The following is a 25,768-nucleotide window of genomic DNA, read 5'->3' as shown; positions in this document are numbered from 1 at the left end:
GACGGATATTGTTTTTTTATTAATCATAAGACTTTAATCTTGTTGTACAGGATATGCTTAATTAAATAAATAAAAAAATTACACAATTTCGCTAATGTACATTAGATAGGGTCACGAAAAAAGTTGATGCGGTCACCCCCCAGTTTTTTAGCATATTCGAAGACAATTTCAGAACACCAAAACTTTTTTCCGTGCACCCTACGACCCCCCGAAATACAATTTATTGTGCTGGGACGTCATTTGAAGTCCGATCGAAAAGAAACGCATATCGTTGTTCGTGGTTGATCAGGGGCTATATTTCGTGCATTGGTCATTTTTGACTCCGACGTCAAATTTTATTTTTATTTTTACTCTACTATTCATTTCATTACTATCACATAACAGACCAAAGCTTCCAAAATTTTCCGCAGAAAGTGGAATTTATAATTCTCATAAATTATATATCTATCGCACCACAGAGGATAAAATTCAGTCCAATTTTTTATTTGAAACTTTGCACTGATCGTAGTATTTACATTATGTGTTTAATTCGATCTAAATCGGCTCTAATTGGAATATAGGTCCCATATATAACCGATTTGAGCTGATGTAATTAGAAATCCCATACATATTTATTAAAAAAATGTCATTATAATTATTCTCTTAGCTAAATGTTTAAATATTAACATAAGCATTTAGAAGGCATATAAATTTAGCAATTACGAAACCGCTTTTCAAGGTCATAAAAATAATGGACAAAAATTCGCATGCTGTATAAATATTTAACAAGCTATCGACGTAAAACAAGTATTTGTGAGTTTTATTTTGGCAATAGGCATTGAAGTGATTTGCTAAACCAAAATCTTTACCGATAGATAAATCTTACTATAAATGCACTTCGAATACCAGTTTCTTAAATTTAGAGCAATATTACATACACAGAGATAACATATTGACACAGAGAAAAATGTTTGGAGCTGGTCATAGCTGACATTTAATGTCTACATATGTAGTTTCCCAAAAACAATATGTAAGGAATATCTTTTGTATTTGCCCAAAAATCTAAATTTAAAAAATTGTTTTCTTTCACTAATGGTTTTTTATTGCTTTTAATTTCATCTTATTGGACAATTTAAGTACAATAAATAGTTATTGTGAATCAAAAGAATATCAATTTACGTAAATCCACCTGGCAATAATAATGTGAGATTTGAACTGATGAGATGTTCTGAATAGAATACCAGAGCAACGATGTTTTGGATAGCTCATACAAATGTTGCACCAAGTACATGAAAACAGGCTTCATAATTAGAGCAGACATGTAAAATCTTTTTGATTCCTTCGCGTATTTTTTTTTCTTATGTAAATAACGCAGTTTTGAGAATCATCTAAATCACAAATTTAATTTTTTAAAGCGAATTTCTATAGCCGTTAGTACAAATCTAGCGGTAGAAATGATTAATTTTGGGTCTTATATTCGAAAAAGATCCAAAAAAATATGATCCGAATATTGTTTGTTCGTTAAACTATCCCAAATACGAATCATTTTGGGTTTTTTATATCTTGCAAACAAAATAAATAAACAACATCTATAGTGTGGTTCTGCAATCCTCCCCCAGAAAAAAAAGACATCTACATTTTTATAGCCGATTTAACTTTATTTTAGGTCATGACAATTAGTGGATTTTAGTTCATTTTTGCCAAATGCGAGAAAATTTTTCTTATTTTAATTATTTGAAGTACACAATTTTACTAAATATGAAAATAGTTCATATTTTCCTAGAATCTGTGAAGTATGCTTAAATTGAGTTCATAAGTTTCTCAAATGAGTAAATTTTATTTCAATTGTATCTGCCTATAACTTTATCGCTAAAGAAATTTTTAGCGCTAAAGAAATTTTTACAATATTTAATTCCAATTTTTCTTCCAAAATATGAAATTTTTTTAAACTGCATTTTTTTAATGAATTTTCTCATGTTGCAATTACTAAAATATTTTCGGTCATTTTTCTGGGTGTTCACGACTATCGCATTGTTTTCTGGGTGTTCACGTATAGGTATTTAAGCTGCGTTACACTTGGCAACCCTGCTAAGGGAAATGGAATGAAAGAAGAATTCCTTGTAATTTAAAATAAATATACAAAGCGGGAAGAAAACACTGTCGATATTTGTTTAAGAACAATCAAGGCAGATGCGTCCGACTGCATTGGATTTTTAAATATTGCAGAAAACTTTTTGCAATAGAAAGTGTATCCATTTATTAAACGAAACTTACATCTTTAATGAAAACAGAGTACTAGTTTATCGGGGACATGCCCAAAAACCCTGTCATCAGCTGTTTAAAAACAATCACATAAAACATGTGAAATCCTAAATTTTTAGTGTATGAAATGCTCAAATACTAATAAATATTTACTACTGTGATTATTTATTACACTTTGCCAATTTTAATTTCATGTTATCCCAGTCGTACATGCAGTTAACTTCAAACTAAATGAAAGCTAGCTATTTCTCAAGTAGTACGCTGTTAGAAAAATATGTTTTTCATATGTTCCGATATAAACAAAATGTGTTCGGGCACAATTTTAAAACACAATATATTGAAGTGCAAACATGTAATGTTCCTAAACTAACACTAAATGTTTGGGACATCTATGTTAATATGTTAGAATATATTATGTTTGGGGCATGAATGTTTCATAAAAATCATATGTGTGAATGCAAACATATATAAATTTACAAATTTCGACTAAACATACATATGTTGTGATATTTTATTCAAAGCGACAGAGAGAGTATAGAGAAAGAAATAGAGATGGAAACCGGGAGAGTTGACGAAAGATATCAACATAACACAGCAAAAGAATCAAAAGAGAACAATTTCTGTGAAACCGCTTGTATGTTGTTTCGGAAAACTGTTTTATGATAAGGCCAAAAATTTGATATTCGCCCTTATTCCTGAAGTCGCCCTCGCCGTCGCTTTTTGTCGCTTTTCGTCAGTCGCCACTAATTGGTATTCCGTTCGTCGATATATTCTGCTATCGAAGAAAATCGGTATTCCTGGTGTCGCTTTTTGTCGCCAACATCGTCGCTTTTTGTCGCCTTTAAATTTACCAGCGACGAGTTTAGTGTTTAATTTTTCAAGAAGTTTTTTAGACTTTATTAATCGAAGAATTGAAAAATAAATGTAAAAAATGGAAATTGGTAAGAGGTAAAGTGACTAATCTTCAACAATTACAAAAAAATGGGGGGGAAATCAGTATATATAGCAGTTATGGTCATCACATTCAAAAGAACACTGTACAATTAAAGTAAACGTGTTGATTTTCAATTCCATTTATTTTTAATAGAAATCCTTCAAGTCCAATGTATTTTATTTAGCACCAAACTTAGGTAACAATTGTGTCGAACTTTGAATGATCCTTGGACACACAATGTCAACGTCGTTCCAATTGTATATGCCGGATGTTGTTATTGTCCTATGTAGATATCTAAATCATTTCCCGAGTCAAATTTATCATTTATTTTGTTTTCCAAGTCAACATTGGATTACAAACAAACAGCATTTTAAACGCAAATAATTAAAATTCAGTTTTGCACATCAGCTGATTGTTTTCTTTCACGATGATCCTTGTGCCATTGATCTCAGCGTCGTCGCCATTTTTGTACTTTTGGAAGCTTTAACTGTCCTCGAATATATATATATATATCCACATTTTTCCGCGTCAAATTAAATGTTTTTTCTTGATTTTCCCACTTAGAATTGCGTCAGAAATAAAAATATTTTAAACCGAAAAAATTGAAATTCTTTTTTTGCACATCAGCTGATTGTTTTCTAGTGATATCGGCCTTTTATTACCGAGAATTGTAATTGGTACAAAAAGTAATCGTCGTCGTCGCCGTCGCCACTTCGCAGGAATACCAAATGAATGACGAGACGACTTAAAAGCGACAGACGACAAAAAGCGACGGCGAGAGCGAGGGCGACTTCAGGAATAAGGGTGATTCTTAAGTCTAAATATTATTTAATTTGAATAAAGCGTAGACATTCGGAACCAAGAGAATAGACATTTGAAGAGCAGCATTTTATATATGTGTGGACATGTGTTTTGTTTATCATTTTGGCATTATGGGCACAATTTTTTTCTTGGTTCGTTAAAAGGAATCAGGGGTCTTCATAAAAATAACGAAAGGGCACTATACTCTTTTTAGAGTTGGGACAGTAAAATGAAATAAGGAGGAAATAGTGAAAAATTACACAGTAAAATGTATAAAAACAAAGTTTAGTTCCTCTTTATTAATAAGTAGTCCACGAGGAGTTGACGGACATCTTCAAATATAAAAGCGGGAATTAAGTTCGAGTTTTCCAGCTAAAATAATTTAAAAAGTTTATTTTCTTTAAAATGAATTATTAAAGAAAAATAAAAGGCATTTTAGAGGGATGGTGTTAAATGCTAGTCAAAAACTGTTCACGCCTAAATAAATTTATGTTTATATTATAAAATTATTTATGTATATTTATACTCGACTCCACGTTCTTCTTTTGTTAGAGTTTTTGAATTCCTTCCAAATTTTAAAGTTTTGTACCAAAAACAGTTTTTTTATTACAAAATTGTTATTTTTGCAATAAAAAAATAATATTTTATACAAAAATCAGTCAATTTCGTTTATATCAAGCACTGTTACTGACTATAAATCTTTAATAACCCACATTTCGAAGTTTCATTATAAAAATTTAATATAGTATAAATATAAATGTGTAAATTTAAAAAAAAAAGTGTTCGGTTGGAGCTGGGATTGAACCCACGACCCTTTGCATGCAAGGCAGACATGCTAACCACTGCTCCACGTGGCAAACAAATGTATGTTTCTGTTAAATAATGTTATGTCTGCATGGGCTTGTGGGCGTTGCAAACTATGCTATATAAATGTAATTTATAACGATAATTATCTACTGGTGACTATAACAGCTACGTAGTCCAGTGGATAGTGTGTTGGTTTACAATCTGTATGGTCCTTGGTTCGATTCTCCGTGCAGGCGAAAGGTAAAATTTAAAAAATTTATAAAAATGAATAATTTCTTCAACATTATTTGTATTACAGAAATAGGTGCCAAGAACTAAAATATTTCGTGGAAGTGAAAATTACGAGTATGTTAGGCAATGAGCACATTCGTCTTTGGGAAAAATTCTTCCAAGCATATAATATTTTTGGGCTCAAAATGCTTCCAAACATATAATATTTTCATATAAAACAAACATATTAATGTTTCGGCAGTATCCAATAATATATGTGCTTCCTGCAAAATATGTTTGGAACATATGTTAAAGAAGCGATTTTTTTAGGGTGTAGTGGGTGACATTTGGATTGAATTTATATGGATTCAACTAACTACACGGACGAAAAGACTGTTTTTCATACGTTTGGGTGTAAAAATTATATGTTTGGAACTCAAATTTTTAAACACAATATAAACATAACATGTTTGGGACATATATGTTAATATGTTAGAACATATTATGTTTGGGACATAAAATGTTTGCAAATATAATACAGTGGGTGTCATTTGGATTGAATTTATATGGATTCAACTAACTACACGGACGAAAAAGACTGTTTTTCATACGTTTGGATGTAAAAATTATATGTTTGGAACTCAAATTTTTAAACACAATATAAACATAACATGTTTGGGACATATATGTTAATATGTTAGAACATATTATGTATATGGGACTTAAAATTTTTGCAAATATAATATGCTTGGATGCAAACATATATAAATTTAGAAATAGACTATAAACATATATGTGTTTAGAAAGAGAGACATAAAGTGTATGCTGGAAGTAAAATAATGAAAGTAACCAATTGGCGCCTTAAAAATATATCCACACAAAGAAAATTTCATTAAAGATTGGAAAAATATTATGTGTGAATATAAACAAGTATAAATTTACAAATTTGGAGTAAAAATATATATATGTTGTGATATAAGACTTCGCCAAAAATTGTATATGCTTAAGTAAAATATTAAAATGAGTATTCGGAGAGAAAATTCATTCGGAACCAAGATGAAATATATTTGAAAAAAAGAGCATGAGTTTTGTTTATCATTTTCGCATTACGGGCACGATTTTTTTGTTTTGTCAAAACAAATCGGAACGTAGGACGAAAAAGTCAAAATATTCAAACAAAGGTAATTAAAGGGATCTTCATAAAAACTAACGAAAGGGCACTATACACTGAAAAAAGCATGTCCTGTTCGAAAGATTGTGTCTCTACTTTAACAATTTTGGTAGTGATTCCGAACCAAGGAAGCGGAGTATACAAGTAAGGATGCTTTTAAGACACAATTCTCTTTTAAATGGGGTTTTGTGTACTTGACTCTACGAAGCACATTTCCATTTTTCGCTTTTTCAGCTTTTTTTCATATGCTATAAAATGTCCGTTAAAAACAAGACTTCCAGTATAAATTATGCTTTGTTTCAAGTAAAAAATGTCTTTAAAATAAAGTATTGAAAAACATATCCTACTTTTTAATGATTTTTGCATTATAGCCAAGATGAAAAAATGCAACAAATTTAAAGACAGTTTCATTAATTTTAATGAATTTTTCTGAATTATTAAAGTCAAGTTGACTTAAGCCAAAAATGTTTTCTTTCATGTTATGATACCCATTTTCAAGTCAAATCACTTAATTATAAGGACCACACGTCTTCATTGAAAAGTTTATCGACTTTTGAACATAGAAAAAAACTTTATATTAGAGAAATGCGTCTTCTAAGCTAAGCAAAATTTGTATTCTTATTTTAAGGACATGAAATCTTTGGTCTCACGACAATATTTTTTTCAGTGTACTCTTTTTAGCGGCAAAACTCGAATCGGTAAAACCAGAATAACATTATAACTTTTTTCGACAAATTGTATTATAATTGAATAAGTTTATCTTCTTTAAAATAAATTATTAAAGAAAGCAAACAATTCTTCAAACCTAAATAAATTTATGTGTTGGTTGTAAAATTATTGTTCAGAATTTAAACATAATTTTGAATTTCTTCGAAAATTTCAAACTTTATACAGAAACCTTTTTTTTGTTACAAAATTTTTATTTTTGCAATAAAAAAATAATGTATGATTTGAACTCAGTACATTTCGTTTATATCAAGCACTGTTCTTTTCTGACTTTAAGTCTTTTATAAGACATTCTTTACAGTTACACTGTACAGTTTCGTAGTAAAAATTTAATGTAGTATGTAATGTTGAAAAACTTTTCGGGATATTCCGAACGTATCTGGAATATATGTAAAAAAATATATGTAAAAAAAATAAATAAAAATTGGAGTTGGTCGAAGCAGGTGTTTCGAAACGTATTATATGTTCACATAATAACATATAGTTTTTTGGAAGACAACATTATTGAATTTGGGTAGAAAAATACATAATATTTGGAACCTAGACTACCCAAAAATATTATGTTGTTTAGACCAATATGGTTTGAAACATATTATATATTGGAAGAAATCTAATATATAAATGTTTGGGCAAACATTTATATGCGATTGTTTTGAGGGTGTATTTTAACATGGCGATGTCATAGGAAGTAGTCAATTGACCAACTCTGCACTATTTTCAATTAGCTTTAAGTTAGTTACCAATACGTTAATTTAAAGTTAGTTAGTTTTGAGTCAAAGAAAATTTAGTTAATTAAAAGTTGTCCCTAAAATCAATATTTTTTATCTTACTACAATAAAAGATGGTTCAAACATTTATATTTTCATAAAACAAAAATTTATTCATATAACAATTTAATAAGAAACTTCAAAATATAACAATACAGTTTTCTGTACGAAACGAAACAAATGACAACGTTTTGTTTTGTTTGTTTTCGTTCTCTGCGCACGACATATGGTTTGTTAATCACGCTCACGTACACTTACGGCGTTGCCATCAGCGTGAGTCACGACAATTTCGTGTCACGTGCACGCAGCAAGTAAACGAAAGGGATTTATAGCTACATTAACAGATGATGAACAGTGTGAGTAATATTGTTTGTATTATTCAAACATATTATGTTCCACCTTTGGCATTAACTGGTAGAAAAAACTTTTAATGAAATTTTCCTTGTGTGTATATATTTTTAAGGCACCAATTGGTTACTTCCATTATTTTACTTGCAGCATACTCTCTCGGTCTCTTTTTCTACACACATATATCTTTATAGGCAATTTCTAAATTAATATATGTTTGCATCCATACATATTATATTTAGAAAAATGTTATATCCCAAACGAATATGTTCTAACATATTAACATATATGTCGCAAACATGTTATGCTAGTTTATGAACATTGTATGTTTGCACTTAAAAATAATGTGCTAAAAATTTGAATTCCAAATATATAATTTTTACGCCGTAACATGAAAAACACATTTTTCGAGACCTTTGAACTTTTTCAACATCTATACAATTTTATTGGTTATTATGTGGCATGGTTTCGAGTTGGTTTTGTTTTGCCTGACACTGTACAACTCAAATGAGTTTTCTCTAAAACTTGTGTCTAATGTTTACCAACAATAACTACTGTTATCTATGTATCTCAGCATAAACTTTCACTTGGTACTTAAAAAAAAATTCATTGGGAAGTAACTTTCGGATGCTTGAGAAGCGTTGCATTTGGGATGAGTATTAAAACTATGTTTAATTGTTTAGTTCCGCCAAGAATATAATCGGTGAATATTTAGGCTTTTATGACAAAGATCATCTCTCTCGTTTTGAGACAATGTGTGAGAGTGCGTACGCTTTGTGAGGCCGAAATGGCTGTATCTTTATAGCTCTTTTGACAGATGACCATCATTTCAACGACGATTCTTTTAAACAAAGATACGTACATGATCTGCAGAAGAGGAACCAACACAAAGGCAAGAATGTTGTTTTCATTGAACCACATACAACTTTTCGGGTTGCGAGTTTTGTTTCGTAAAAGCTGCTTATTTTGCTTATTCATGGATTACATTCACACACAGGGTTAGTTTTTGTACTAGTACAAGCCGATATAGATACATTTACATACTTGAACGATCTTTATTGTTTATTCATTTAATTTCAAATGGGCTAGAGAGTATGAGAACTATGGTTTCTGCTAATTAATTCGTATTATTCACCCTTTACTTAGTTCTTGTTTAAAAGTCTGACAAACTTGATTCTTGATGGCATCCATTAAGCCTGCCGTCACATCAGGTGATTTTAAATCTAGAGAATCTCAAATTGATCACATCTTATCCATGAAATGAAAACGCGCACAAACAATAGCATACATCCGAGAGTAATTGTAGCAATTAGAAATTTTCAACACACATCTCCATTTGAATCACTTAAAGTAGGGTATATCATTCCATAGTCAATTTGAACTCTGTTGTTCATTTATTTGCTCGTGTTTTTTTTTACATCACCGAAATATACCCCAAAAATGTTTAATTTTAGAGCTAAAACTCACGTAAAATCTCGTTTGGCCGTTGCACCGGCTATGTAAAACCATCGCCACCCGGGTTTAGTTAGAAGAATCACCAAGAAGGCGATGAAGAGGGCAGGTAGTCCAAATGTCCAACCCATGTAGTACCAGATAAGCACGATCGCTGTTAAAATAATACCGAGACAAACCGTCCAGCACACAACGCGAAGAAAGACTGAAGAGCTGAAAATAAATACAAATAAAATAATAAATGCTTTGGTTGCTTTGAATTTTTTTGTTTAACTCTGTGAGATAAACATTTAATGAATAGCAGAAAGAGAGCGAGAGCGATGAGTTGGCGAATGTCAACAGAGAGAATTAGTTGAGACAGTGTTGCCGTGGATTTTTTTTTTGCAATAAATCGGGTAGAAATTTTATGGTACGTATATAAATACAATCAAAACGACTAACTGATCTTAATATCTAAAAGAAAAAATCGGAGGTATTATTTTATTCCAAATTTATGAATTACAATATTTTATATACATATTTCACATGAAATTGGTTGGAAAAGCCTTTCATTCCAAATTTAAACGTTTTCTAGAAAATCTTACTCACTTTACCATTTAATTAATTTCCACAAAAAAAAGATCAATTTTCGTTTTTTTGCTGTACATTTCTGGTTTTACTGTTAAACACGAACATCATTTGATTTTCACCTGTGAAACATAAAAAAGAATGACAAAGAGAATATCATAAATATATTCCTCTAAAATTATGCGAAATGTTTTCGTTCTTTAATTTGTATCAATATTATGTAAAAATTTTTAATCGGGATCACAAAAAGGGTTGGTCTGTTGAAAACTGCGAAGTATTTGGCATACTTTTACGACGTATTTTTCTATACGTCGAAAATGTCGTAAACCTATGTAAAATATTTAGTTTTTGACTTATATATTTTATTAAAATTTTTGTTTTATGAATGACTTAATCGGAGAAAAAAGAGCAAGAAAAAATTAAATTTTGTCCAGACCCGACTTTATTATTCAATGGCGAATTTGGAGTTTGAAATTTCACGCTGTCACGAAAACTCCTTATGTACGGCCTGGTTTCAAAAATTTGAAAACAATCAATTCAAAAGTGTATGCTTCTATAATATAACAAATTATGAGAGAAAGTTTCAAAATATTATCATTAAAAACTTACAAATCGACGTTTACAACCTTTTCGAAATTTCGAATAAGGAAAATCCTTGAATACATCATAGTTATTATGAGTAGAGGATAATAATGTGCCATGCGTGAGATTTTTCCATTGTCAACAAACTTACTAAAGTTTTAGCAATGAAAGGATTAAGGCGTATTCATCTGATTAATTTAGAAATGTATTTATTCTCTGGCATACATATCATAGATTGATAGGATAAAATAATTATTCTAGTAAATATCTCGGGTATACACTTTAACCTTTCATTTTTATTTAAAGTAAGACGAGTCGACTATAAAATGGATCTCTGGAATCATGGAAAAATTGAAAACTCGAATAAATTATATTTGCTTCCTAATGAAATATTACACACTACGTGGTGCGCACATCCAGAGAAGGAATATGATCACCCCAAACATGTTTTAAGAGCAAAATGTTATTTTTGGACGGTGAGCGTGGAACATTTCCTCGGCAAACATATACATGGTTGCCAGATGCAAATTTATGAGAAAATAACACGATTGCTACAAACATGTTCATGTTCAACGTCCAAAAATAAAATTTTGCTCTTGAAATATGTTTGGGGTGGTCATATTCCTTCTCTGGGTGTATATAGCATTCGAATGCGGTGGAGAAAACAATTGTTAGATTGAATACATTATTATCGATTTATTGATTTTCGATTACTGTTTTTAGATTCTATACTTATGCCCTGTTCCTGTATTTCGAACGAAAGCTTTCTTTCGTATTCCAAACGAATATTTTGTTGTTATTGTTAACATTTGAAAGAATTCTCGGGCCAAAAATTGGAAAATACTCATTTTGGATAATCAATGTATTCTCATACATTCGAAACGAGCATTCAAAAATAGAAAAACCCAAATTCTGTCGAATTCGAGTGACTGCCTCTCTTTCGAATGGGGTTTCGTTCGATAACAGGAAGAAGGCATTATTTTGTCGCTTATACATACGTATTATAAAACAAGTTCAAATCAATTGGGTCAAAGTGAAGAGAAAACCTAGGGACTACGTAAGCTTTACATAAAGAGCTCATGGGAATCATGAAATCATTTCTATGTCTCGTTCAATATTTATATGAGTGGACGGAAAGACAAGACTATTAAGAGCTTGGCTCAATAATTGTGTTATGAAAAACAGTATTTTCTATAAAAAATATAGCATAACTAAATTTTCCCCTGATGATACCATATAGCCCAATACTAAGCCAATGCTTGTCAGTATTGTGTTTCATCTTAATGCACGGTTTTTAGTTCCATCTTCATACAAAGTTAGAAAGCTTAATGAACAAGAAACGGAAAACAAGAACAGAGGTGATACAGTAACAAGTAGAAGTTTAAATGCCTTTGGTTGTATACTAAATTCCAGATGAACACAGTTTACACAAAATTTATTTTTACGGAATACTGAAATAGTTTTTCATACCCTGTTTCTGAATATCGAACGATAGCTAAAAATCGAACAATAGATAAAAAATGAAAAAGTTTTTGCCAAATTGATTTGAATTCGAGTGACTGCTTTTCTATCGACTGGGTTTTCCTTCGACATACAGAAACAGGTTATCACATTTTTATAATTGGTAATATAATAATCTCTTCTAGAGATTAATATTTTGCTATTCCTTTTCATAGGAGTAGTTATGCTTCCCGCGACTCAATTTTGAGAGCTTTAAATGAATTGATTAATTTCAATAATAACTTTGATTTGGATTTTTCAACTTCCCTACGCAAATTTAATAATATTTTAGATTTAATTTACTTTCAAAATTTAAAATTACACTATGCTGAAATATCCCTTTTCAAGATTTGCAAATCGCCATTCTTCCACGAAAAAACAGTGTGTATATGCGTAAGGTATTTTAGTTTGGCTTTAAAATGTTTCGTGAGCTTTTTCAAATGAAAAAGTTTTGCTTTTTTTTGAAAATTGAATATTTGATCAATGGAATGGTAACACTGACGATAAAAAGATTCACCTCGCTCTCCCTCTCTCGTTTTAAATAGATAATTTGCTTATGTGTTTGTTAGATACAATGTTGCAATGGTTGAGTTAGGTGAAATTAGTTTTTGTTGTTTATTACCCTCGATCGTATGTTTCGGCCTCTTTCGTGGTGTTGTCATGGTCGGTAACGCCGTTGCGTTTCACATCAATATCGATGACAACTGACGAATTTTTGTTATCGATACCATTGCTGCCACCGTTTAGTTGATTTGATGGTTGTTGCCCACGCTAAATAAGAAAATAGAAACAAAATATTAGACATATGAAACTTAGATAAATATAAATGGTTTATAGATAATCCATGAAAAAATGGAGTAATATGTTTATATGTTTAGAAGGAAAAGGGTAAAAATGGATTAATGGATAAATTAAGAAAGGCTTTATTGAACTCGCTTGATTGCTGAAATAATTTTGATTTTAAGACTGGAACAACGTTATGTTTTTGCAGGGAAAATCAGTTTATTTCGTGACTACTATTTTTATACCCTCCACCATAGGATGGGGGTATATTAACTTTGTCATTCCGTTTGTAACACATCGAAATATTGCTCTAAGACCCCATGGGTCGTGGTGAAATTCTGAGTCGATCTGAGCATGTCCTTCCGTCCGTCCGTCTGTTGAAATCACGCTAACTTCCGAACGAAACAAGCTATCGACTTGAAACTTGGCACAAGTAGTTGTTATTGATGTATGTCGTATGGTATTGCAAATGGGCCATATCGGTCCACTTTTACGTATAGCCCCCATATAAACGGACCCCCCAAGTTTGGCTTGCGGGGACTCTAACAGAAGCAAATTTCATCCGATCCGGCTGAAATTTGGTACATTGTATCAACATATGATATCTAACAACCATGCAAAAATTGGTCCACATCGGTGCATAATTATATATAGCCCCCATATAAACCGATCCCCCGATTTGGCTTGCGGAGCCTCTAAGAGAAGCAAATTTCATCCGATCTGGCTGAAATTTGGTACATGGTGTAAGTATATGGTCTCTAACAACTGTGCAAAATTTGGTTCACATCGGTCAATAATTATATATAGCCCCCTAATAAACCGATTCCCCGATTTGGCTTGCGGAGCCCCTAAGAGAAGCAAATTTCATTCGATCCGGCTGAAATGTGGTACATGGTGTTAGTATATGGTCTCTAATGACCATGCAAAACATGGTCCATATCGGTCGATAATTATATATAGCCCCCATATAAACCGATCACCAGATTTGACCTCCGGAGCCTCTTGGAAGACCAAAATTTATCTGATTCAGTTGAAATTTGGTACGTGGTGTTAATATATGGCCTCAAACACCAATGCACAAATTGGTCGAAATCGGTCCATAATTATATATAGCCCCATATTAACCGATCCCCAGATTTGACCTCCGGAGCCCCTTGGAAGAGCAAAATTCATCCGATTCGGTTGAAATTTGGTATGTGATGTTAGTATATGCTACCCAACCACCATGCAGGAATTGGTTCATATCAGTCCATAATTATATATAGCTCCATATAAACCGATCCCACATTTGACCTCCGGTGCCTTTTGGAGAAGCAAAATTCATCCGATCTGGTTGAAATTTGGTACGTGCCAAAAGTGGTCCATATCAGTATAGCCCCCATATAAACCGATCCCGAGATTTGGTTTTGGAGCCTCTTGGAGGAGCAAATTTCATCCGAGTCAGCTGAAATTTGGTACATTGTGCTAGTATATGGCCGTTAACAACCATGCCTAACTAGGTCCATATCGGTCTATAGTTATATATAGCCCTCAGATAAATCGATCCCCAATCACAAAAAATTGGTCCATATCAAGTTCATAATTGTATATTGCCCCCATATAAGCGACCCCCATATTTCATTTCTGACTCTCTACCACGTATGGTCTAACTCACAATTTAGAAAACGACGTTAAGAAGTTTTAAGATACCACAACGCAAGCAATTCGATTGTGGATGACAGTCTTTCGTAGAAGTTTCTACGCAATCCATGGTGGAGGGAACATAAGATTCGGCCTGGCCGAACTTACGGCCCTGTATACTCGTTATCTTTCAAATAATTAATTTTCACATATGTTGCTTCTTAATTGTTGTTCTCAAACCTTTAAAGATTTATGCACATAAGGTAAGTAACATTTAATTTAGTTTTTAATAGAATTTAGTTCAATTTAGCAGGTTTTTTGCTTTGTAGATCACTCTTCTATTATGTTTGACCGGATTATCAAATTGCGTTCTAAACTAGGTCATTTCACACTAAATTGATGTCATTTGTTGAGAAACAAGTGTCCTTTTCTTTATGTCGTCTTATTTAGTAGAGAATACTTGGTGCTTTTCCTTTGGTACAATATCTACTAACTGTGATCCAAGGAATGCCTTTATTTTCCACTTACAGATATGTAATACGGATGTCCGCTGTAATAGCTTGCTGTATTGTTATTGTGATGATAATTTTGTTGTGGTGGCTGACGAAATTTCCTATAACGCCGAGCTTGTAAGTGATGTCATAAAATTGTATGAGGTGTACGCCGAATTGGTAGATAATAGTTAATGCTGCTTGAGCGAAATAAAAAATTTCTTATTAGCATGGTTGAAATGTATCTATATTTTCAATCCACACTGACGTGTGGCTTTACATGCGTTGCTGCAAGAAGTATGTATCTGTGTGTGCGTGGCCAAGACGTTTGCCAATAACAATTAATGGCTCTCTGTTTTGGTTCTTTGCCCGTTTCGTGTTTATCACAATGTCACACAAGCAACAACACAAACAAAAGTATCACTCCATATAAATGCTGCAGTAGAAGTGATGGGGGATTTTGTCCAATTTACTAAGCAAATGTAATATTCAAGCTTTGTGATGTTTTTTCTGAACGAATGGAGCTGACACAAATCTGATGGTTTGTTATGAAATTTAATGTGTGTGATGTATCTGGAAACACTGCTCTCTTTTATGGAAGTGTTGTTAACGATGGTACATTACAGTAGTAGTGCTACTACTATTTAATACAACTGTTTTGTATAAGTTTAATACCGATTACTACAATCGAGAGAAAAGCTTTCTTTTTATAAATTGGTATTTGGTACCCAATGAAAACAAATGTGGGGAAAATGCTTCAATAACATATGGTTTCAAATAGTTTTTTAAACAATTTGCCTACACGAATGAACAAGACTGTTTTTCATATGTTTGGCTATAAACATTATATGTTTGGAACACAAATTTTTAAACACAATATTTTTGAGTGCAAGCATATAATGTTCATAAACTAGCATAACATGTTTGGGACATAAAATGTTTGTAAATATAATATGCTTGGATGCAAACATATATTAATTTAGAAATAGCCTATAAACATATATGTGTTTAGTAGCTTGGAGCGCTATTTAACAGGGAGCGATATTGAATTAAGTTGGTGGTTGTTGCTTGTTATTACAAAATTAACATTTTATTTTTCCTTGGTCAATTGATCAGCTACTTCTTTGATCCTTACAAACTGTGTGGTCCGCTGTTCGAATCCCCGTCCGGCAAAAGGTAAAATTAAAATAAAAAAATCATACAATTGAATAATTTCTTCTACAATGTTTGTATTACAGAAAAAGGTGCTAAGAACTAAAAAATCTCGTGGAAGTGAGAAAGATGTGAGGGAATATACAATTAGGCAGAAACAAAATTTTGAGCATTCAGGTCGAAAACCTATGTTGTTAGCACCTATATTAGCTGTTTATTTTCATAATTCATTATGATTGTAAATATATAAATAAATAAATAAAATTTTGAGCACAATATTGTTTGGGAGAATTTTTTTAAGCATATAATATTTTTGGGTGCAAAATGCTTCCAAACATATTATATGTTCACATAATAACATATTGTTTTTTGGAAGACAACATTATTGAATTTGGATGCAAAAATACAAAATGTTTGGAACTTAGACTACCCAAACATATTATATTGTTTAGACCAATATGCTTTCAAACATATTATATATTGGAAGAGATCAAACATATAAATGTTTGGGCAATACCCAAAAATATATATGCTTGAAGCAAAATATGTTTGGGAGTATATGTTAGAGAAGCGATTTTTTGTGAGGGTGTAGAAATCAAATTCAGAAATTGTTGAGAGGACCCGGTTCCAAACAATAAATATTTCTTAAATGTAATTTTCAATAGATATGTATTACCACTCAATAAGTTTTCAATTAATATTTAATTTGTGCTATTTCAAGTCGACATTTAATGATAAATAAACTTAGAATGAGATGTACATTCACCTTTTCCAATTGTCGATGTGTCGACTAAGTTATTATCAAATATATACGAGGAATCATTTCTAAGAGCGATATTAATTGGTCCTGATATTATTGGTTCACAAAATATATACACTCAAAAAAAAAGAACCCTATATTTCACTGAAGCCGATTTAATTCTATTTTAGTTCATGGAATTTAAGAATGTTTCATTGACTTCAATAATCTTTTACGTACAGAAAAAAAATCATACACAAATGAAGCATAAAGACTAACTGAATTCGCGTCTTCCACAAAATAGTTCAGAATTTCTTAAAATGTGTAAAATTTACCAATAATGCGCCCATCTTGAACTTCATATGGCACTAAAGACATTTCTACAATTTTGAACTCCAATTTTTTCCTTCAAACTACGAAATTTTCTTTAAAGGTGGGTACTATGTTCGGTTTTCGTGTTGAAAATCACTTTATTTTCGCGATTACTCTTCCTGAAATAATCCAAATTATGAATGAAAAAAGACATACTCCTGTAAAGACTTGCCGAAATCTAGAGCAACAAGAAACTGCACCTCAATTATGTTAATCTATCTGCATTATATGAACTGTTTTGATAAAGTAACAGCGAAAATTTCAACGCGAAAAGCGAACATATTACTTACCTTAATAAGTGAAAATAATATTTTTATCGAAAAAACTTTATTGAACTTGTCGAAAATTCTGTACTTATTCTTGTGAAATCGGCGTGACATTTTCCAATACAGTTTAGTTAAAATTTTCTAAAATTAATCAAATTAAATTAAATAAAATTTTCTTTCCTAGTGGGTTCACTGTGTTTTCAGTGTAGGTTTTAATTCGTAACAAGTTTTGAATTTCAGATTAGTTGATCCCACCTTACTTAACTCTATATTTGGACTTTCTTGAGTTAAGCTTTAAAGCTCCTATTAATCCCGTAGGCATTGATTATCGTTACATACCATTAAATCCCTACACCCTCAAAAAAAAAATCGCTTCTGTAACATATACTCCCAAACATATTTTGCTTTAAGCATATAATTTTTTGGGTATTGCCCAAATATTTATATGTTTGATTTCTTCCAATATATAATATGTTTGAAAGCATATTGGTCTAAACAATATAATATGTTTTGGTAGTCTAAGTTCCAAACATTTTGTATTTTTCCATCCAAATTCAATAATGTTGTCTTCCAAAAAACTATATGTTATTATGTGAACATATAATATGTTTGGAGGCATTTTGGACCCAAAAATATTATATGCTGAGAAGAATTTTCTCCCAAAGAATATTGTGCTCAAAATTTTTTTTTCTGCCTAATTGTATATTGCCTCATATTTTTTTCACTTCCATGAGTTTTTTAGTTCTTAGCACCTTTTTTTGTAATACAAACACTGTAGAAGAAATTATTACATTTTATATTTTTTTCCAATTTTACCTTTTGCCGGACGGGGATTCGAACAGCGGACCACACAGTTTGTAAGCCAGCACACTAACCACTGGGCTACGTAGCTGTTATGGTCATCAAGAGATAATTATCGTTATAAGTTATATTTATATAGCATAGCTTGCGGCGCCCACGAGCCGATGCAAACATAACATTGTTTAACAACATAACATTGTTAAACATACATTTGTTGGCAGCGTGGAGCAGTGGTTGGTCGTCCGACTTGCGTGACAGGGGTCCTGGGTTCGATCCCTGCTTCGACCAACACCAATTTTTTTTTTAAATATATTTTTTAACATATATTTCAGATTCGTTCGGAAGTTCCCGAAATGGTGTTCAGCATTACATACTATTATATTAAATTTTTAGTACGAAATTGTAAAGTGTGTTTTATAAAAGACTTAAAGTCAGAAAAGAAAAATGCTTGATATAAACGAAATGGACTGAGTTCAAATCAAATATTATTTTTTTATTGCAAAAATAAAAATTGTGTAACAAATAAAGGTTTTTGTATACAAGTTTACAATTTTCGAAGACATTCAAAAACTCTTACAAAAGAAGAACGTGAATTCGAGTATATAAAAATATTTTTCCATCGAATCCTACACTCTTAGAAAAATATGTTTTTCATATGTTCCGATATAAACAAAATGTGTTTTGGGCACAATTTTAAAACACAATATATTTAAGTGCAAACATGTAATGTTCCTAAACTAACATTAAATGTTTGGGACATCTATGTTAATATGTTAGAATATAATATGTTTGGGACATGAATGTTTCATAAAAATCATATGTGTGAATGCAAACATATATAAATTTACAAATTTCGACTAAACATACATATGTTGTGATATTTTATTCAAAGCGACAGAGAGAGTATAGAGAAAGAAATAGAGATGGAAACCGGGAGAGTTGACGAAAGATATCAACATAACACATCAAAAGAGAACAATTTCTGTGAAACCGCTTGTATGTTGTTTCGGAAAACTGTTTTATGATAAGGCCAAAAATTTGATATGCTTAAGTCTTAATATTATTTAATTTGAATATTAGAATGAGTATTCAGAGTAAAGAGAATAGACATTTGAAAAACAAAGAGCATATGTTTCGAGTTTTGTAGATAAAACAATTTAAAAAGTTTATTTTCTCTAAAATGAATTATTAAAGATGGTGTTAAATGCTAGTAAAAAACTGTTCACGCCTAAATAAATTTATGTTTATATTATAAAATTATTTATGTATGTTTATACTCGACTCCACGTTCTTCTTTTGTTAGAGTTTTTGAATTCCTTCCAAATTTTAAAGTTTTGTACCAAAACCAGTTTTTTGTTACAAAATTGTAATTTTTGCAATAAAAAATAATATTTTATCCAAAATCAGTCAATTTCGTTTACATCAAGCACTGTTACAGACTATAAATCTTTAATAACCCACATTTCGAAGTTTCATTATCAAATTTAATATAGTATAAATATACATGTGTAAATAAAAAAAATAAAAAATGGTGTTCGGTCGGAGCAGGGATTGAACCCACGACCCTTTGCATGCAAGGCTGACATGCTAACCACTGCTCCACGTGGCAAACAAATGTATGTTTCTGTTAAATAATGTTATGTTTGCATGGGCTCGTGGGCGTTGCAAACTATGCTATATAAATGTAATTTATAACGATAATTATCTACTGGTGACTATCACAGCTACGTAGTCCAGTGGATAGTGTGTTGGTTTACAATCTGTATGGTCCTTGGTTCGATTCTCCGTGCAGGCGAAAGGTAAAATTTAAAAAATTTATAAAAGTGAATAATTTCTTCAACATTATTTGTATTACAGAAATAGGTGCCAAGAACTAAAATATTTCGTGGAAGTGAAAATTACGAGTATGTTAGGCAATGAGCACAATCGTCTTTGGGAAAAATTCTTCCAAGCATATAATATTTTTGGGCCCAAAATGCTTCCAAACATATAATATTTTCATATAAAATAAACATATTAATGTTTCGGCAGTATCCAATAATATATGTGCTTCCTGGAAAATATGTTTGGAACATATGTTAAAGAAGCGATTTTTTTTGAGGGTGTAAGGTTAACGATAACCATTCAAAAGCACATTATATTTAAATTCTAAACAGTAATTTTACAACAGCACATAAATTTATTTTGGTGTGAACAATTGTTTGCTAGCATGTAACACCATTAATTTAGAAATACAAATAAATATGAATTTTTATTAACGAATAATTTTGTACTTAATTTAATTCTTAATGCCGGTATAAATTGGTATTATCGCGTTAAAATGGCCATGTTTACCCCTTTTACTTTTCTTTAATTATTTCTTTTAAAGAAAATAAACTTATTCAATTATTGCTTTGGATCTTTCCCCACCATGTTATAATACAATTTACCGGAAAAAGTTGTAATGTTATTCTGGTAAAATTATTTCTCATTTTAGCGGCAAAACTCGAACTCAATGCCCGTTTTTATTTTCGAAAAAATCCGCCAACTCCTCTTGGACTACTCATTAATAAAGAGGAACTAATGTTTGTTTTTATAGATCTTACTGTTTAATTTCTCACTGTTTCGCCCTGTTTTCATTTTACTTTCACAACTCTAAAAAGAGTGCACTGAAAAAATATTGTCGTGAGGCCAAAGAGTTCATGTCCTTAAAATAAGAATACAACTTTTGATTAGCTTAGAAGACGCATTTCTCTAATATAAAGTTTTTTTCCATGTTCAAAGGTCGATACTTTCAATGAAGTCGTGTTGTCGTTATAATTAAGTGATTGGACTTAAAAATGGGTATCATAACATGATTGGACTAAGGTCAACTTGACTTTAATAATTTAGAAAAATTCTTTAAAATTAATGAAACTGTCTTTAAATTTGTTGCATTTTTGCATCTTGACTACAAGGCAAAAATCATTCAAGATATTTTTCAAATTCAAGATATTTTTTACTTGAAACATAGCATAATTTCTACTGGAAGTCTTGTTTTTAACGGACATTTTATAGCATATGAAAAAAAAACTGAAAAAGCGAAAAATTGAAATGTGCTCCGTAGAGTCAAGTACACAAAACCCCATTTAAAAGAGAATTGTGTCTTAAAAGCATCCTTACTTGTATTCTCCGCTTCTTTGGTTCGGAATCAATACCAAAATTGTTAAAGTGGAGACACAATCTTTGGAACCGGACATGCTGTTTGTTCAGTGTATAGTGCCCTTTCGTTAGTTTTTATGAAGATCCCTTTAATTACCTTTGTTTGAATATTTTAACTTACTCGTCCTACGTTCCGATTTGTTTTGACGAAACCAAAAAATTGTGCCCGTAATGCGAAAATGATAAACAAAACTCATGCTCTTTTTTTCAAATATATTTCATCTTGGTTCCGAATGAATTTTCTCTCCGAATACTCATTTTAATATTTTACTTAAGCATATACAATTTTTGGCGAAGTCTTATATCACAACATATATATGTTTACTCATAATATGTAAATTTATACTTGTTTATATTCACACGTAGTATTTTTCCTATATTTAATGAAATTTTCTTTGTGTATATATATTTGCAATGCGCCAATTGGTTACTTTCACTTCCAGCATACACTTTGTCTCTTTTACTTCCAGCATACACTTTGTCTCTCTTTGTAAACACATATATGTTTATGGGCTATTTCTAAATTAATATATGTTTGAATCCAAGCATATTATAATTACAAACATTTTATGCCCCAAACATAATATGTTCTAACATATTAACATATATGTCCCAAACATATTATGCTAGTTTATGAAAATTATATGTTTGCACTCAAAAATATTGTGTTTAAAAATTTGAGTTCCAAAAATATAATGTTTATACCCAAACATATGAAAAACAGTCTTTTTCGTCCGTGTAGTCTCTGAAAAAACAGTGATCCCACCAGGAAGAAATGTTTTTGTTAATTTTAGAAAATTTTAACTAAACAGTATTACAATCGCTAGCTCACGCCGATATCACAAAAATAAGTAAATATTTTTCGACAAATTCAAGAAAATTTAATGGGCATAATTAATTTTTTTCACTTATTAAAGAAATTTTTGTAGTTTGAAGGAAAAAGTGGAATTCAAAAATGCAAGAATATCTTTAGTGACATACGAAGTTGATAATGGACGCATGTTTGGTAAAATTTACAAATTAAAACCAATAATGAACTATTTTGCGAGAAGTACGAATTTAATCATTTTTTTTCTAATTTCTGCATAATTTTTCCCCGTTTTTAGTTCATTTAACTAACGTACGCAAAAATTATTAGAGTAAAGAAAACTTTCTCGAAACATAATAATTCCATGAACTAAAATAAAGTTTAATTGACTTTAGTGAAATAGAGAGTTCACTTTTTTTGAGTGTAAAGGGATTGCTGATGGGAAGTGGACATATCCCCAACAAATAGAAGAACGATTTACAAATAGTCTAATAATTGCAATCGAAGATCGACCAATAAAGGGAATTGATGAAATGTGGGAATCTGAAGCTGCTGTCTTCCTAATCATTTCGGACAATATTTTTATATATCCATAACACCATAATTATAATTACAGTCTAATAAATGTGCATAATGTACTTCGTACAAAATCTTGAATGCGTATCGTAAACGATAAATGCATTTCTATTTTTTGTCTCTTTGTTTTCTCAATTTTCCTGAGCTAACAACAAATATGTTCGCGCTATTGAGCTACTTTTCAACTTGATTAAAGTACAAAAAATACAAACTACTTAAAATTTAATTTAAAATGTTTCTGGAGGGGTCTAAGCCTTTTATTGCACTTTATTACTTCCGGCAAAGAACGCTTACTCAAATGTCTTTACGATTAACCAAGGCTATGTTCACTTCAAGCGCAAAACTGTACACATGAATTAAGTTCTTTATAAATAGAAGAAAAAAGCAATTTCTTCTCTTCTTTTCTACAAGCAATATGGAGTGGTCATGTTTAACACGATCTTAGTTGAAGTGGATTTTGGACTTCGATTAAAATCAAATACACGCGACTTCAATATCCCAACTGATTCCCAAATGAAATTGTTTATAAAAAATATATATAATTTTATCCGCTATTAGTCTGTGCTAATACCGCTCCAATGAATGAATTAGCATTCATAATGAGGGTCTAAAGTTTGTATTCGTTAACTGGTTGTTGACGAATCTCCGGCATGGTTCCAAGACTGGTGATTATAGTCGTGTGCACGTGAATGCAAGGCAAAGCTTTCACATAAATCAATGCCGAATGTTGGTATTTCATCGAATGATGCTACTCTTAAAACAAACCATGAAATAGAAAATATTTTTATTATCGACTAGTAAGAAGTACACCGAAACAAATATTACCGTAAGAGCAACGACAGTGATGTCAACTCCCGAAGGGCAAAAAGCACCAAAAATATATTATAAATTCTAACATATCAGTTCCCACTGCAAACACTAACACTAAAAAAAAGTATTGTATAACTTTTGGATATTGATTTCATATGAAGCATTTGTATGAAATTATGATTGCCTATCCAAGTGTACATCTTTATAAGTGATGCTTATTTTATGCATTATATTTTTAATCCTTATTTTACACTCATTCAATTAATTTTTATCAGTAATATGTGTTTTCAGAAGAGAAAATAAATGTTTCGACATTAAATTTGGAAATATTAATATTTGCTGGGAGCCTGTTTCTCATTTCAATTATGAGTGTTTTTGTGAATTTAATACTAACATTTTTAATGACATCTTTATCAAGTTCACAAAATCTGCACTCGTCCCTACTCTTTTAAAAAGAATAACAATATTGATTAAAAAAGAATCAATACCACCTTCATAACAATAAAATTCCATGGCAGTATAGTGGAGTTTCTTAAGCTTTTGACAGTCTAATCAGAATTTTTGTATGAAAAGATGTCGTCAATTACTCAATACAGTTCAAATTGCAAAAGCACCAAAAGCACTAAATGAAAACGCCAGAAAGCAACAAATTGGTGTTTTTTGAAAAGGCACTAAAAGCCAATTTGGTGCTTTTTGAAAATCAAAAAGCACTAAATTTGGTGCTAAAAGCGCCAAATTGGCATCACTGCTTAACAATATCCTTACTAGAGGTGTGCACGTGAGAAATATTTTACTCAAGCTCACGCACACTCACGACGGAAAAATCTTACTCACTCACGATATTGTTTCGTATGACTCAAATTTGTATTCACGCACACTCACGCACGAAATGTCGTGACTCACGAAAAATGTGGTGGCTCACGAAAAATACCGTGACTCATAAATAATTTTATGTCTAATTTACCTTAGGGACGTGTTTGAAAATATGAGCATGATTAAAATCGAAAGCGTTATTAAACATTCCAGGTGTCAATAAAATTGTAAATGAATTCATCTCGGCTCGGGATCAATACCAAAATAATTAGTGAACGTACAAAATATTTGGAACAGGGCAAGATTTTTTCCATTGTAGGTTCTAAAGAAAAAGAATTCAGAAAATTCAGCAAAGGTTTAATCAAAACAAAAACATGGAGGTCATATGGTCAATTTATACACAAAAAAAGTGAACTCTCTATTTCACTAAAGCCAATTTAGCTTTATTTTAGTTTATGGAATTATTATATATGGACAAAGTTTCCTTTACTCTAATATTTTTTTGCGTACGTTAGTTAAATGAACTAAAAACGTGAAAAAACTATACACAAATCAAGTAAAAAGTTTTACTAAATTCGTATTTCTCACAAAATAGTTCATTCCCAATAAACACAGGATGAGCGTTTTTCAAATGCAACAACTTTTCAGTTTGAGGGTAAATATAATTTTCAACATAAATTCAACTTGACTTGAAATAGCTCATCTTCAATACATCTTCAAATTGTTTGCGAATTACTTCCAATTTGCCAAAATGTTGACGAAATCTTTGAAAAGGTGTTGAAGACAATATGAGAAAACTTTGACAAAACACTACCCTAAAATGCAACGAAAAAACCATGTGGTTTTCAATACTTATTTGTGCAACGAAGTTCGTGGTCAATTGCAAGAAATAAAAAAATGGAAAATTTTAGACAAATAACCAAATAGTTTATAAAAATAGGTAAGTGAAAATAAAAAATGAAATAAAACTTTAAGGAAGTCACTAAATGTATATCTCTTTGCATAAAATTAAAATTATGGATTCTACGTTCTTGAAAACATTAAAAAGATGACCGATGAAAAAATGGTGGTCAATTAACGGATTCAAATAGTTGGTACTGATTCAAATAGTTGGTACGTCAATTGGTACGTCAATATGAAAAATTAAATCAACACTTTAGAGAAGTCACTAAATTTAAATCTCTGCAGAAAACTAAAATCTTTGGATGCTATATTCTTGCAAACATTAAGAAGCTGACCAAGGAAAAATGA

The 25,768-nt window shown here is 31.0% G+C and overlaps 1 protein-coding gene across 2 annotated transcripts in view; it reads right to left on the bottom strand.

Moving 5' to 3' along the window:
• Nucleotides 1-25,768, bottom strand: part of Fatp2 (Fatty acid transport protein 2) — a 158,910-nt gene that overhangs the window by 37,495 nt on the left and 95,647 nt on the right. The window contains exons 1-3 of one of the 2 annotated variants that reach the window (XM_075313393.1): nucleotides 15,038-15,545; nucleotides 12,729-12,877; nucleotides 9,473-9,670 (exon numbers count right to left, since the gene is read on the bottom strand). In XM_075313393.1, coding sequence (XP_075169508.1) covers nucleotides 9,473-9,588 — 116 coding nt within the window. In that variant the 5' untranslated portion in view covers nucleotides 9,589-9,670; nucleotides 12,729-12,877; nucleotides 15,038-15,545. Of the gene's footprint in view, nucleotides 1-9,472; nucleotides 9,671-12,728; nucleotides 12,878-15,037; nucleotides 15,546-25,768 lie in introns of those variants that run through there. The other variant, XM_075313392.1, reaches the window with a different exon arrangement.

The sequence above is a fragment of the Haematobia irritans genome, chromosome 5 (genome assembly GCF_050003625.1).
Source record: "Haematobia irritans isolate KBUSLIRL chromosome 5, ASM5000362v1, whole genome shotgun sequence".
NCBI lineage: Eukaryota > Metazoa > Arthropoda > Insecta > Diptera > Muscidae > Haematobia > Haematobia irritans.
Note: the sequence above shows the minus strand (reverse complement) of the source record. Positions and strands in the feature narration are given on the sequence as shown.